Raw genomic sequence first — 17,933 nt, forward strand, 5'->3', positions numbered from 1 at the left:
TCAACTTGTTTATAATAGTTTTCGGTTACAATGCAGCATACAGTTAGTTAATATCTATCTAATTTTCTTGAAACTCCAAAAATGAATATATTTAATCATTATTTCTGCAACTTGTAGTAAATATTCTCGTTCCATTGTTAACAATTGTCTACTAAATACACTTATGCCATTACTATCATCTAATTATCTGATTTTTTTAAATTTTCTTATGAAAAATGAAAACCAAACGACTTGCGCTTCTTATTTACATTTTATCATTTTGAGATTACAACGCTGGCATTGTAAGAGGAAATTATAACCCAGGTATTTTTCTCAGACTTTTTAATCCAAAAAAATAAGTGTAATAAGTTATATTATCATTTATTGCTAAGTAACAAATAAGTTACTGAATAATAAGGATAGGAAATGCGTTGAAGTTAAAAGATTAAAACAAAACAGAAATAATGGAAAAAACCATCAAAATAATTAAGAATGACAGCAATATATATATATATATACACACGTAAATTAACTTATGAGTAAACCAACAGTTACTAAACTCAGTTACTCAGCAGCAGATAAAAAATAATGGCTGTTAAATAAAAAAAAATAAATTAATTGTAGTCTATAACAAGAATATAAAATACTGCAGTATACTGCATGAAAAAACAATAATAAAATATTATATACATTTTTTTTTAATTCATAATGACTTTATGAATCAGCATTAATGAGCAAATAGGTAATAAACAAAAGAAAATTATTTGAGAAAATATAATTTTTTAATATTTTTACTGTTGATATACAGATAGCGATGATGATTTAAAATTATAAAAACAATAGTTATTTATCTAAATATATTTCACACTGAATGACTGAGTTTAATGGTCAGAGTTATTTCCAAATGTAAAATCTCATTCACACCGCTTTATAAATGTTCTCTCTAGCATTTAAAAGTTTTAATCGGTTAAATTTAGAACAACTTTTTTAACTAATTAAATAAAATACATAGGTTTTTCAGTTCAACCCGTACGTATTTTATACGTGTCTTTATTCATAACAAAATGGATCGATTTAAATAATTATTATTATTTTTTTTTTTTGTATAGGAAATCCTTGTATAGGTAATATGATTGAAAATTTTCTCTAGATGCAAGATTTTTTAATCTATAAAACACATTAATTGACTTTGGAGATAATTCAAATTTTTTTTGCCGACATAACTGAAAAGTACTGGATTATTAAACTGTAATGTTATATAACTAGACATCATCCTGATATTCATGAAAAAATTCAAAAAAATTAATTGGAAAACTTAAGTAAAAAATCTTCTTACATTCTAAAGCGCCTTAGCTCATACTTAGAAACTAATTGTTTATATCTTATTTTCACAATTTATTTTCAGTTTTGTTAAAATAGAGGTCTCTAGACTTTTTATTTCTTGCAAATTCAACTTTTTATACGTGTAATGGTTTTTATAGTCCTGTTCATATTTGAAAAAAAAATACAACTAAAAATTTCAAATAAAATACAACTAATATAATACGTTTTTATTTGAAAGAGAAATACTGTAAAATAAAATAAGTTTTTAAAAATTAAAATAAATTTAAAAAAAAATTGCTTAATTATTTTTCCAACAGCCTACTCCAGTTAATTAATTTACTCCTTCACTAGAGCTTTTAATATTTGTTCTATCGTACTCCAACAAGTACTACTGAACATTTCACTAAAGAAGATGCTGAAAATTACCCGTAAAAAAACTTTAAAATAATAAATTCATTATTTGGAAGGTGAATCGATCACAATTTTGAAGTATTATCTATCGCATGTTGTCATACTGTTCAACAATGAAAACATACTAACATTGAACACAACAGCTGATGTAACTGTAAACAAACAGCTGCATTCCAGACAAATGCACTCAAAATAAATGACCGTAATTCAAGTTTTCCCATTAACTGAGATCGATTCCATTAATTATAATCGAGTACACTAACGGAACGGGTTTACACAAGCATGTACATGAAGCTTTTTTTAACAATTAATTCCAAAAGATAAAATTGTTTATTATAACATATGTACCAAGGTCGTTAAGAAAGTTCTCAATCTGTTGCTGAGATAGTGCAAGTATAACTAAATGACTATTATATTTGTCAACTATGATACTTTACATGTATTGTGACAGTTTAGTTGCTTGTTTGTGGTGACCGATTAAAAAAAAAAAAACAAATTTTGGCATTTTCTGAAATTTGGTTAAAATTGAAGTTTAAGTTGTAATAAAAGATTTAACCAAGAGATATAAAAAGATGATTAGATTCCACTTTAAAGGATTCTTCCCTTTGTTTTTGATGGTAAAAAAAGTGGGTAGCTGAATTTAAACAGTCATACATTTATTCAAGATGATTAATGCTCTGTACAGCCAAAATCCACTACGACTGACAAAATCATCACAAAAATCCATAATTCTGTATGATCATCCACCTGCATGCTTTTTTAGCATCCACATGCTAAAAAAGCAAAAACAAATCCATCGGGAGGAAAAGTCACGACTATATTTTTTTGGATTCTCCTGGTTTGGTACTCATAGACCTGGAAAAAGGCAGGACCATCAATATAGTATACTTCATTACCACGCCATTTGAAAGATGCTGTTCAGGTTAAACGTCCACATCTGGTCAAAAAGTAAGTGCTCTTTCTCCATGATGTATGCCTGCACACATGCCTCTAGTTATTACTGCAAAATCATCACCTACACTTCGAAGTGCTTCCGCATATGCTGGATTTGGCTTTCAGCAATTACTTATTCTTTTCAAACCTGAAGAAATGGCTCGTTGAATGAAAATTTACTTCGATTGATAATTTCAAAACTGAGACAACTGTTTATTTCGCAGAGTGTACAAATCGCATTATACTGAGACTATTAAAAAATTGGAATGTCCTTGGTCGAAATGTATCAAATTATAAGATAACTACATTGAAAAAAAAAAATTTTTTAATTTTTTCTTTGTCAGGCTGAAAGCCTTTGAACGGCTTTCATAGAATACTGATTAGTAAAACTGTTTCACAATTAAATACAGTCTTTAGACCTACATTTCTAAAATGTTATCAGTACTTTTATAATACATGAAGTTTGAAGTTTAGGAGAAAAGAAAAAAAAAATTAGTATATCATTAATTTAAAAAAAAAAAAATTAATTGCCACAAAATTATGAAACATTTTGTATTTTTGATACAATCTGTTATGTAACCAATTGGACATTTTTTATTTCAAATTCCATTTTTATTTATAACTAATTAATGTTTTTTAACAAATTAAAAGTATAATTAGTATTGTCAACTAAACTTAATACCGTAACTTGCAATAAAATGTTAGGTAACATCAGACATTGTTATTTAATTTTCTTTTATATAAAATTATTGTTAAAACTTGAAAGAAAATTAAAACAATTAATAAGGGAAATAATTAGTAGTTTTATAACACAATAGAATGTCCTAGAGTATAAATGAATGACATCCTGCTTGTACTTTTTGTTAATTTTTTTTTAGTTAACACAAAATTATATAAATACAGTTGCTTGTGACGAGTTCTAATAATTCTATAAAAATTGACTTATTGCATACGTACTTACCGTAGAGTATTGTTAGTTCTAAATTGAAAAATACTATTTTAAAGATTATCTCCAACCAGGTAGGCAAGTAAAAATATTTTTCATTTATAAAAACCTAAAAGGTAAAGTTTATTTAATACGATATTCCAAAGGGGGTTCAAGCTATCAGAAGGAATCTTGAAATAATTCCATGCAAAAGATGTTAGTTGTGGAATGTTTTTGAAGTTTGTAATTTACATTGTATTAATTTAGTTGTTTGTTTTGAACTTGTGATCATAATTGGCTAAAATTTTTAATTTTTGGTGAATTGTTTAAGTTTTTTCATTACCTCATTTCAATAGTTTAGTTTCGTCAAGATTTATTTAATAAACGTAAAGCTTTTTTGCCAAGAAAATTTCAAACATTTATTTATATTCTACATAATGTTTAATGAAATATTTAGCGTTATGATATATCTAGCCGTTTAACATTTTTCTTTCACCAAAAAACCGTATTAGAAAAATTAATTTTCCCACATTAATTATTCAGCTAGCACCAGATACAGACCAGTGTATTTGATGATAACTACTATCCGCTAATTATTGCATCAATTCATGTAATATCTTACTGAATTTTCTTTTGTGATAGAATGCAATAATTATAAATTGGCCTTCACATACATAACCGTACCAGTTAGAGTAATTTAATTATACTAGGAAGTCATGACTTGTAAAGGATGAAATTACAAGATTTTCTAAACTTATAACTATTATTTATTTAAACGTAAACTTATATTTTGTAAATTATACCTTTTTTAACTTAAACGTAATTTAAACAGGTTTTTTTAACTAAACAGATAGGTGAAAAAAATTTGCTAGGAAATCAGACATCTGCTAGGAATTGAAACAAAGACCAAGCAAGATGGACACATTCAACAACCTAACCTTTAGATTCACTTTCTTTTAAAGAAATCTAATTATTGTTAATTAATCCATTGAAAATGTTAATGTCATGGATAAATAAATTATCAAAAGACATCGATTAAATTAACAACTTAATTCTGAACACTGGAAAACATTAATAATGTATTAATATAATAAATAATAAAATTTCCAGAACCTTATTTTTATCAAAATGTGTTAATTTAAAAATCAGTAATGAAAGTAGATTTGTGAACAAGTAAAACTCAAACATGACAATTGGCTTAAGAAAATAAAATTAAAAACACATTTAATTTGAATCATTCAAAAACTGGGGATTTAATCTAAATTATATTAAAATATTCAATATTGAGCTAGGCACTGCTTTAATTAAGGCCAAGTCCTCTGATCAGTGTCCCCCAAATGTCACATAACTGCTTACATAACAAACACAGAAAAAATAGTGAAAGTTTGAGAACAAAAATAGATGTTTGAAAAAATACACCATTACATTCATAATTTTCAAAACAAAAATCAGTTTTCTTCTTATACTTATTTATAAATAGAATTTTACTATATATTGTATTGAGTTGTAAAATTAAATCAAAATGTGTATAAAATCACATCATTCAGTAAACCTTTCTTATCCATTAATATTTACCCATACATAATCTTAATGATGCTTATCCCACAATTTCCATAAGGCAGCAGTCAGCTTTAGTCATACCATTATGAAAAGTAGATTTTTAATAATATTTTTGTTAGTTAATTTTGATAATAGAAACAGAAATAAAATATTATTTAAAAATATATACCAGAAATATCAGTTAAAGTATCTTCTTCATAATTCGTTTTTTAAAGTTTTTTTTTCTTTGAATATTATAAATTAATATAATTATAATGTTATTATTAATTTATCTATTTTAAACTGACATCACAGCTCTGTTTCTTTAATCTAAAGAAAAGAAATCTGATGTGGACACCATGACTTCCTGTAAGACTATTAAATTACATATACACATTTAAAAAAAATGAAAAGTCCATAAAATTTTATTTCATTAATAACTTATTGAATTCTAATTTATCTTAAAAATTTTTTTACAATCAGAGGTTAATAATTATTAATAAATCAAATGAACTTTATTTATACAATTAACATTATTACAGCTGGTATGAATTAACTGTAAATAATTAACTTTTAACATAATTTTGGGTATATGTTAATGATGAATTAAATAGGACGATGAAGTGCATCAAACAAGTGCTGCAATAGAATTTTACTCGATGAGAGTCCATTCAGAACAGAATAATTATTCTGTACACTTACTACAGAATGCAACTGCAATGCATTCAATCATACGGTAGATTTCTAAATATTAAGCATTACATTCCATAAGCCACGTGGCTTATGGAATGTAATGAGTCAGGATTTTACTGTAACATAACTCCCCCATCCCCAAATAGAACACCATGGGGTTGATTATAAGGCACAGGTGAGTTTTTATATAAATATTTCATTATACAATACAATAATAACATATACAATTAATATACAATATAATAAACCTTTCTTTCCAAAAATAATATGATAAATTTTAATTTTCAATTACAAATGTACAAGTGTAATAATGCCTATTAAATTACAAATACACATTTTTAAAGTATGTAAGATTTTATTTCACTAATAACTTCTGATTTTTTCATTTTTTTTGTTTGTTATTATGGAATAATTACTTATTGTAATTTTTTTACAATAATGGGTATATAATTCAATACATACATTTAATACAATAATGGGTATACAATATGGGTATATAATGGGTTTATAATTCTTATATATTTAAATTAAAAAAAAGAAATGTTAAAAAAATAAATTAAAAAAAAGGGGAAAAAAAGATGAAGTCTGATTCAAACCGATATGCCTTCCCCTTATAAATCCAAAAATTTCATTAATTAAAATTTTATTTGTCTATAACTTTGGAGCCAATGAAAATAAGTAGTACCACTTATGATGTTACTGATGATTATGCATGTTACTGCAGTTAGGAAACAGTCCAAACTTCAAACGTTTTTGGAATTTGAGTTTTTTTAGGCATTTTTGGTTCAGTCGATTGTAAAAAAAGTGGAGGTGCACAACTAGATGTTACAACAGTCCTAAATTCAAAATATCAAAATTCTACGGCTAATCGTTTTTGAACTATGCAAGATACGAACATATGTACGTACAGACGTCATGCCGAAACTAGTCAAAATGGTCTCAGAGATGGTTAAAATGTATATTTCCATTGAAATCTGAAAAGCGAAATCTTTCGCGATCACAATACTAACTTTACTTCGTACAAGGAAGTAAAAAGTTAGTATAGCTTGTAATTAATTAGTAAATTAAACAAAATTTATTAGTTTATCTGGTAATTATTTTTTCAGAATATTTCTTTTTTATATAAGTGTATAATGAGTTTCATATATTACATATAACCCTCAATTTAACAAATGTTTTTAAGAAATAAGATTCTGAATTAAAAATAAAAAAATTATGTTTATATTGAATTTTTTAAATAAGGAAACTTTACACAAGAAAAATTGTTTTGTGGTAAACTGATTTTTAAGATTAAAATAAACAGAAAAAAACATTTTTTTCTGTTCTGATTATTAAGTAAAATTAGTTACATTTTTAAAATTTTTTTTAGGTTATTTAATGAATGAACATTTTTTTAAATACAGTTATACAGCCAAATCATTAAGAAATAGAAAAGTAAATAAAAAATGAATAATTGGATATAAGTGCTTTATTAATTAGAATGCAACTAACCTTCTTTTACAAAGATTTTGATATAACTTTGATATAAATTATAATTCATAATTTTTAAAATATAGGAATTGGATGATTTATATTATGTAAAAAATAAAATAAAATATATAAAAAATATTTTGAGTATAAAAAAAACATAAAAAACATGCAAAAAGGCAAAATACATGGCAAACCTTATTAAATAATGTATCATTCAAATTGAAATAAAGTTTCAGAAGTTTAAAAAAAGAATATTAATCATTTATTTAAGTGTAAATATGAACATGTAGTAAACTCTTAATAGCCAGTAAAAGAACAAATTCACTTTTTTAAACTCTATTTTGTATATTTAAGTAAAAAAGAAAATTATACTGAAAGTAATTGAAATATACATTCTGTTATTTAAAGGGAATTTTTTAATTCAGGGATGAAAATTTTACAGCCCTCATTTATGAGGAGTACCAAGCAAGAAAGTAATTGTAATCTGTACAAAATTTCACATCTATTATTTTACAGTTATGAATGACAATAATAGTAAAATTAAAACAGTATACCTTCTAATCTGCATTACAAACAGCAAATCTATCTTTATATATGCTTTTATCAGATGATGAATAAAACTGTCTAAAACCTTAAAAATATTTTCATTATCTATAAGTCATTTTCTCCTTTAAAGGATCATTTTCTTCAGCTATTTTTTCATAACAATAATACAAATCTGAAAAAAGTGATTCATTTGTATTGAATTGTATAGTTTAGTTTATTTATTTAACAGCATAATGAAAGGTAATACATTATTTCAAATATTAAGAAAAATTATTTTTACTCTTCACTTTCAAATTATGTGGACATTTTCAGAAAATCTTAGAGGAGCTAGCTTTGTGGCTCCTTAAAGGCATTAGAATATCGAACTGTTATGGCTAACTTTGGATTGAACAAATTCATAAATACTCCATCCTGAGTATTTGGAAATAGTTCAAGCTGTTTGAATCACATGTATTTTAGACAAAAGAAATAGCTTTAGTTACAGATCATGTGTTATTTCCTCAGTAGTAGCGATCATGATACAATTACTAGAATGTGTAAAAATATGACATTCATTTCCTTTAGATCAGATGATACTAGGAATGTACTGAAGATAATTGATTATGAGTTGGTAAAATGAATTTAAATATATTTTATCTGAATTGTATTTATAGTCTAGATAAGGTAGATATTGCTTTAGAGTAATTTGTTAATATTCTTAAGAGATCATTAGAAAAGGCACCAAAAATTAATCAGTTTGTTAAAAAATAAAATATGTAAAATCTTGGATGACGGATAACTTGTATAGCAGGTAACATTATGGAAATAAATTGTACAAGATAGTTAAAAAACATTTGATGATAAAAGGTTTTAAAATCTGCTGTAGTCGTTTCTTCGTTCAAAAAGGAGAATTCTTTAGATTTAAATAATAATTATAGACCGATAATCTTGCAAAGATAGTTGAGAAAAGAGTGAAAAAAGATTTTTAAGTTTATTCAGCTTATAAAATCTTATTCACTAAATCGGTCTCGTTTTATTAAAGGCAAATCAACAGATGATACATTATTAAAATTTCTATCTGGTATATATAAAGGTCTAAATGAGAAAAATTCTGTAGGTGGTATATTCGTAAACATCACTAAAGCATCTGATGCTATAGACCATAATATTTTACTCTCTTATTTGTCGGAAGCAGGTTTTAAAGGAATAATTTTGGAATGATTTAGAAGTTACTTAATCGAAAGAGTTCAATGTGTAAAAATCAAAGCTCAGTACAGCGTGTATTGTACGTACTTAGGTATGCACATCAATAAAAATTTGGAAGTTACAAATAAACAATCTGAACGATTACATTATTTCAGTTTTAAGGAATTTTTATTATTTGAAAAGTATTTATCTACTTTATATGTTAAGAACTTTATAATTTCCAGTTGTTCATTCAAAACATCAGTATAGGATTTGTTGATGGGGAGCGATTTATTACTCCAATGTCAAATCAATCATCATAGTTAAAAAAAAAATAGTGCAGCTAATAGTTGGTGTTAAAAGATCTTAAAATGTATTCCCTTTCTTTTTACAATTTAATATTCTTCCTTTTCGGCATTTATATGTGCATAAAGTACCGAGTACCTTTTATATCAGGAATGGGCATTTGGGGTAATTTAAATGTAAATTCTAGTAGATTATGGTTACAAAACTGTGTCGCTTTCAAGCGAAATTCAAGCAAAAAATGAAGCACTCAGGCATTTCTGTATGTGTTGTGCACCCAAAATTTTAATCGATTGCCTATCCATGTTACATCATCTTCAACGGTAATCAAATTGAAGAAAGCTTTTAAAGACTGGTTGTTCTCATTAGAAAGGATTGAGTTTCTTTTGATTAATTTAAAATAGTTTCTTTTGTTAGAGTAATTTAGAATAGGTTCATTTTAAAAATATTTTAACTAAGGTCTTATAATGATGACTTAAATTGTATTAAATTGATAATATGTTATAATAAAATTTGTGTAATTTAGTTCAAATCATTAAGCCTAAGCACCAACACAATGTCTGTTCCTTATGATGGTATCTCAACGCAAATATTTAATTTTTTAATGAGATATCTAACCGCTTTTCCATTTATTGAATAAAAAATTTTATTTTGTTTGTTTTATATTTATTTAGCATATGCGTATATGCTAAATAAATGTATATTACATTTGTATTTACTATTTAACATTTGTAGTATTTTGTATTATAACGTTTCACATCAAATTTGTACTTTTCTATTGTAATTACATTGTAACTTTTGAACTTGGAATTTATACTTTACTATTGTACGCTTAAATATTTTTAACTTTTATGTGAAGTTGTGAAAATAAGTTGAACTGAATTGAATGTTCATGTGGCTATCACTATGACTGGTTCTCTTGTATGTCAGGATGAGAAGATATTACCTTCAGTTGCTCTTACTGTAACTGAAATTAGCAGATACATATTTAGAATATTGTTAAAAAGTATGTTGAATTTGAATTTTATTAGTTAATCTAGTTCATCATTGTTGTGTCTTAATGTATTTCATAACATTCCAATATCTTAAATTGGTGGTCTGCCGACCTCTGTAGTGCAAGTGGTAGCATCTCGGCTTTTCATCTGGAGGTCCCGAGTTCGAATCCCGGTCAGGCATAGCATTTTCACACATACTACAATATCACTCATCTCATCCTCTGAAGCAATACCTAATTAATGGTGGTCCCGGAAGTTAAACAAAAAAAAATTTTTATAGTATTTTTTTTTTTTTTAATGTACAGTAAAAAAGTAGTTAATGTTGGTAATTATATGATTTGGACTGTCAGTATGGACGGCAAATGCTGTATCTGTGTTAATATGATATCTTTCCTTGAACTTGCATTCAGTTTACCAAAGTAGAACATTATGTAGGTAGTATAAGTGGATAAGCTGATGTAGTACAGGTCAGTGCATCTTTTCTGTAGTTTTTCTACGTCTTTATTTTGCGTAGGAGTATATTAATGAACAAACTGTTACAACCATTTATCTGTTATTCCAATAATTCAAGAATTTTGGTAATTTTTTAATTTATATAAGTTATTAAAAATATCAGAAGTTGACTATTTTATTATTTATTGTCTTTAATGTTGTTATTCATTATAAATATTTTATCAATTATTTGATATTTCAAATATGAATATAAACCAAAATGACTTAACTAAATGATGACTTAAATAAATAAACAAACACAAGTTAGGTAGTATCCCATTAATAAAAAATGCAGTATTTTCGTTTACAATTATTTATGGGAATAATTAAAAATGTTTTAAACAGTTTCTAATTCCATATGAAAAATATTATGTTTACTCTAAGTAAATATTTACATTATTAAAACATCCGATGTTGGTATTGTTAACAACCACTTCCATAAGCTACCTCTGATCTGAGTTAATCATGTCTTCATACTACTTTTCACCAGATCCTATTTATTTCAATAATTTTATTTGGTTTTAAAATTTTTGTCTATGATAATGACTATTAATTTTTTTAAATATATTTGGCAATTTTATTACTTTTTGGCTGTGAGAATCATATAATGCTTTTAAAAAAATCACTATAAACATATTTAATTTAATATTAAGTTTAAATCTTTTACAACTGATGGCTTATCGTTAAACAAACTCAATTTAGGAATAATTATTCTTTGTATTGCAAAGTAACTGCATTTCTTCATCTTATTAATCGAGAAAGAAAAAATGTTACAAGAGATTTCCATTACAAAATATCATTTAATGCTATCATTAAAGAAAAATGAAAATGTACTGCACAAGCTTATTTTTAGTAACTCATGTTTAATTCATCATGCTACTTAATTGAGGATCACAACCTCATAACCCGAGAATCAGTATCATTATAAACCTTTCTCTGATTAAAGTTAATGCTGAAATAATTACAATGAATGTGGCAAAAAGTGCAGTAACAGTTAACCATTAATAATTAATATTAACATCTGTACCGACAGTTCAAACATTTTTCTTAACTGAAGATAGTACTTTGTACAGCTATCAGACCAGTATCAGTTTAGCAGTTTGTCTTAGCAGTTTAAGTCTTAGGCTGACTATTCATGACAGAATTATTGAACACCAATGCTTTAAATATTTTGCTTGTAATAATAACATGGCTATGATCCTGTGAACCAACATCATGCAGTATCAAATAGCACCCGGTTACTGCTGGATGTTGGTTATTATCATACAAAACCCAGCGGGTGATGTAGTGAGTGATTAAAAAAGTTCTATTTTGTTTATCTTTTTATTCCAACAGTCAGTTTTTAATTTCAGCATTATTTGTTTATGGTAGTGAAATGATTGATGAAAAATGGCCTTATCCTATCATCAACCCTGGATAAGCTCATGAGAATTGAGCATACTGATTACTACAAACTGATGGTGGTGATATAATGAAATGTGCATTATTGACCTTTACACTAATACTGTTAATAGTAATGTATTGAGTATAGTGGTAAATAAATAAATCTTTATTCTGATCAGAAGATAAAAAATGCATAATACAGATCTGTCAATATAAGATACATTTTAGAAATAAAAACAAATTATTGTTAAAAATATATTGTATATAAAAAAAATAATACAAAATAATTCATAGTTCAGAAGCAGCTACTGAAAATTATTTGGCACATATTTATGTCTGTTGAATGGGATGAAAATAAATAGTATTTTTATTTTTTTAATTATTATTATTTTAAAATTCTTTAACAGAGTAGTATAATATTCTTTCCTTCAACAAAAATTTTTTAATTGTCTTTTAAATAAATTGGTGGAAAGATTTCTCAAATGGTTCAGCAATTTAATAAAAATGGCAACAGAAGCATAATAAGGCCATTTCTCATAAGCTGAATTATTGGGTTGAGTTGGAAAACAGTTTGTTGTCTGGTTAGGGAAAAGTTGATATTGATTAAGAATAAGTGACCATTCTTTTTAGCAAAGATTGCACATTCATATACATAAATACAAGGTTAACATAAAAGTATTTTACTTACTCTACTTCACTTCAAGCAGGATTCCTGTCTGTCTAGTCAGCCTCCATCATCCTTTCTTTTCCATTGCCCTCTGCTTCCCTTCTCATTATCTCTTTCTGGGTCTAACTCTATTCCTTCTTGAGACAGCTCAATATAATCTAGCTCCCTTTTTGGCTACCTCTATCCTCACTCATCCATTGAAAATCTCCATACAAAACTAATTGTTTTTATATTTTTTTAATTACAGAAGTTTTTCTTTTAAGGACGACTAGATAACATATTTAATTTTCTAAATATAGGTCTACAAGATTCACACTTATGGGCCCATATAATGATCTGACAGCTCATTTTTATATCTTAAAAATTCATTCTGACTTTTTAAGGAAGACCCAAGAGACGACTTTATGCAAGAACATATGTATTATACATATGCAAGAATATATGTAAGCTTAATAAATAATTGATGACGACAAGCTTACTGTTTTATTAAGGGGCTTAATAATAAAGGGTTGGGTTATAAGGTTGAACAAAACTTGAGGAAAGGTGTTGATTTGTTTTTTACCAACAAAATCAATTTGATCATCTCACAAAAACTTGCCGTTTGATAAAACACCTGGAAATTTGATTTGAGGGCAACGGAAATATTATTGTTATCATTAACGGGAATGCTATTTAAGTGATCAGCAATGTTACATCTAGCCAAGAAGCAGAGTGCAACGGTTTTATACATATTTAAAGTTAGATGGTTATAATCCAACCGGTGAATAATTTTAAGTTCCTTTTGAATAATCTTTATATATAGGTAGAGTTGTGTTGTCTGGGAAAGGATTAATATGAATGATTCAAGATGTTGAAGCAAGTCAATAATAAAAGAAAACAACAGACCTAGAACACTTCTGAGGCACTCTGGGTTCTACATCTTTAAATGAGGTCCTAAATTTTACATGTGTATTCTTACCAAAAGATGAAATTTCCACTACTTGCTTGTTTGGTAAGTTATGACTAACTAATTGTAAGCAGCTCCTCTGATACCATAGCTACTAATTTTTTTCAACAAGAAATAATTTGGAACTAAATCGATTGCTTTACTGAGATTGCAAAAAGTTGTAAATGGAATCTTTTTGTTATCTACAAAATTTAAAAATATTTTCCAAAAATAGAAAAATAACTGTCAGTAGACAATTTTTTCCAAAAAACCTTGTTTAAAGTTTGTTATGGTATGCATTTTAGGAAAGGTTAAAAGTCAGTTTTTAAAAATACTGACATTAATGAAATCGACCTGTAATTTTGAAAATTAAGTGCCAAACTTTTCTTGAGGATGGAAATAACAACAGAAGTCTCTAAGCAGCTAGGAATATTCTGTTGCTGAAAGATTCATAAATTAGATTTTTAAGGGCGATAACAATGACATCTATGACATCTTTTATAATAGTAACAGGAATACATACCATCAATAACCACGGAATCTTTTTTTGTCTTAATATTAAGAACGGTAAACAGGATGGATGAAATAATATGGGGAAAAATCATAGGCACTTCCTAAAGCTGAACCCAAGATTAAAAGCGAGTACAAGTGCAAGTACAAGTGTTTACATACACTAATACGGGTTTAGTATACTAAATACTAAACCCGTATTTAGTATGTAAATACTATTACTATATTACTAACCCGTCAATAAATTACAAACTTTTGGGTTATTGTTAATATCAGCCGATATAACCATTATATTACATTTTTATAACCATTTATATTTATTTACTTTATATATATAATTTAAACAAACTTAACCTACGCTCGCTAACTTTAACTAATTAAACACAGTAATGTTTTGAGTATTTAAATAATAAATTCAATAATTATTGCAATTATTTATAATTTAAATAATCAAAACATTATTAATTAGTCTAGGTTAGCGAGCGTAGGTTAATCTATATCTGTAATTATAAGAAATAATTCTTATATTTTTAATACGTAAAATATGTTAACGAATATTCTGTTAACGAATAAATATTCTAACTTTACAATAATATGTCAGCTGTATTTGGCTCTTGAAAAGATATAAAACTTACTTGTTAAAAAAGTAGAAAAATCTGTTTTTTGTTTGAACAGGTAATTTAATGTATTTAATAAATAAGGCGGCAATTTCCTACTCACAGCGTGTGTTAGTGTTAAGTAATGAATTGATTAAAATTTTTATTATGAAAAAATTAGGTTGAACTATTTAAATTAATAAAAATAATTAAAACGTCTTTCTTAATTACCCATTTTATCCGACTGTTCGTGAAATTCTTAAGTAGTATAACAACACACAATCAACCAAGTATTGTATTCAGAAAAGATGCGTAGCGCAAGTTGCATGTAGTTCTTATCCAAACCGGTAGATAGAGTAATATAATTTGTTTTGTTTCAGAATGGCGATGTAGAAAGCGGTAACGTTGGTGGTGGAGGAAAGAATTCGTTAGCAGACGAAAACGGAAAGTCAGTCTCATTTTTAAGACGTCTGCTTAGTGTGATTGCACGAACTCTACTTTGTTTATCGGCAGTAGGTGCCTTCGTTGGTCTTGTATGGTATTTTATGGGTTGGATGTTTGTCATTCAGCTAATATTAGTAGCCTTAGTGGCTTATCTTGCAGCTGGAGGCGGTTACAGATGGCTTTATGTATTTTTCCGAACAGTACCACGAGATTTGACGTAAGTAAAAATGTTTATACACTGTATTATTGTTATGCCTCAAGTTAATGTGAAACGGTAAGCGTAGATTTTTTGTTGTCATCCGCAAACATAAACATAACCTTAAAATAAATAAACAATACTGTTATTAATTGTTAGAAATTTCATTACTATTTTGTAAATCGTATTTACCGGTAAACCACTAATATTTTCTTTACATAATAATTACATTTTCTTGGTTTCAATTGTTACTGTTCGTTTGAAAATGAAATTTAATTACCGGTGAAAGTATTGTAAAAACTTTTTAATATTTTTCAATAGTTGTAACTGTACTTTAATGAACGAGGGAAGCGGGAAATTGATTAAGTCGATAGAAAGTGCAGTTCTGAACATTTATATTTGATGTAATTGATAATTATTAATCGGTCTGACTAAAACTAAAATTAAAAAAATATTAACGCATTAGTTTATTGTAATATAAACTCCAATGTGTGGTCGGTAGATAATATTTTTCATTACTTAATTTTTCACTGAACAAAATTATTGACAGAAAATGTAAAATTAGTTTTATAATTTATTTTGAAAATAATTGTGATTTTATATTAGTAAGTATAGGCTGTTTTGTATGTATGTACGACGTACAAATATATGCTTCATTCACATAGGGGCCCAAAGCTCAGTAAATTGTTATTAGGGGTGCTCTGTTGCACCTGACCGGTAAAAGTCATTGCGTTAATAACTTATTTCAGGGATAAAAGATTAAGCTGGCATTTTAAAAAACCTGCTGAGTAATTACTAATCTCTTTTCTAGGTTATAGTAGCCCATTTACTTACTATAAATATGAACTATAATTTAGTAAATGAATCTTGTACTTTGCTTTAGAAAAATTCTGTTTAATTATCTGTACATACATACATACATACATACATAGTTAAGTTGTAGTAAACTATAACATACACCAATCAGTTGTATTTTGTAACTAAAAAAACATGAATATTAACAAAGTTTATAAGGTCATTTTGACCTGTAACATTTCTGTCCAGAAAACATATACCCAAATATGTTTGACTTTAATAAAAAATAAACAGATGTTTAATCCAAGATGCTTTTGTTTTTTGCAAAGGGCATAGAAACATAGATATTTCAATGCCAAGCTGTTACTTGCATCGAGAGATCCGTGAAACTTAAATATTCCAATTTGATATAATCATGCCATCTTTTCTACTACATTCTTTGGTAAGTTTAGCCTATAACTGCGGCTAATTGTAACTCGTACTTCAATTTCTTGTTCTTATCGTAGTTTCATAAATGCGCTGTGAATTTCTTAAGCCCGTTATGCACTGAAAGAAATATTGCTGTAGACCTAAGTAGATGCTATCTGAAGTTGTAAATGAAGATATCTAAAACTGATGTTTGGAACTAATGTAAACAAATCGTGCCGATAAAAGTTATATTAGAAAAATCATTGCTACTATGCCCAACAGACTTCTACATTTGTCTGTTTCCTGGTGCATTCAGATGTCAGCAGAAGACAAAAGATAATAAACAGTTCGTATAATACAATATTATTTATCTCAGCTTATAGATTTATCACTTATCTATAAATTTATAACTGTAAAGTTGCACATGACATTCAGACCATTTTGTTTTTGCTTCTGTGTCAACTTTATCATTTTCTTTCTTATTCAGTCTTTTAATTCTGTAATCCACATTTTGTCTTGTTCTTGTTAAAATTGATCGCTTCATTCTTTAATGAAACGATCAATTTTAACTGCGTGATCAAATGTCTAGTTAACTGCACGGTCAAAACTCTGTATATTCTTAACATTAGGGAAGAAGGAGTCGAACCGGGATAGGATTAATAATTAAAATATGGATCTATCGTTAACTTATTCTATAAAAACTCAGAAAATAGTTTTATTACTCCAGAGGAATGTGTTTTTATGATTTAAAAATTATAATGTAGATGTTATATAGATTATCTATTAAACCCTGCGACTTGTACAGGTTTTACGTAAAATCAATAACGCATGAAAGAATTTAAATTCTTAAGATAAAATGTAAACGACAAAGGTATGAAAAACATCACTTTATTTTAAATTAGTGTGTATTTTTGATAGTTTTAATCGGTAAGTGAAGGCAGAAACAAACAGTTTTATCTACAGTTCAGTCTGGTATTTTAAAACAGGTTTGATATGTACCTAGAAAGAGAGATTCTGTTTTAGTTGAAATAAAAGGTATTATTTTATTCGAGTTCAGATGCTTGAATTTAATATTGGAATTTGTTGCGATAAATATTTTTGAAAAAAATCAAAGTTTAAAGCTAACATTAAGAAAGCTAGTATTTGCTTACATTACTTAACAGTTATTAATGGAATGAAATCTAGATATGATTTTTTTATAAAAAGAAAATTTAAGCAAAAATATATATGTAAATG

The 17,933-nt window shown here is 26.7% G+C and overlaps 1 protein-coding gene across 1 annotated transcript in view; it reads left to right on the forward strand.

Annotated features, from left to right (window-relative positions):
* The window catches only part of LOC142319679 (long-chain fatty acid transport protein 4-like), a 259,966-nt gene that overhangs the window by 163,395 nt on the left and 78,638 nt on the right, over positions 1 to 17,933 (forward strand). The window contains exon 2 of the mRNA XM_075357227.1: positions 15,235 to 15,515. Coding sequence (XP_075213342.1) covers positions 15,235 to 15,515 — 281 coding nt within the window. The remainder of the gene's footprint in view (positions 1 to 15,234; positions 15,516 to 17,933) is intronic.

Source organism: Lycorma delicatula, chromosome 2, assembly GCF_047948215.1.
Source record: "Lycorma delicatula isolate Av1 chromosome 2, ASM4794821v1, whole genome shotgun sequence".
Lineage (NCBI taxonomy): Eukaryota > Metazoa > Arthropoda > Insecta > Hemiptera > Fulgoridae > Lycorma > Lycorma delicatula.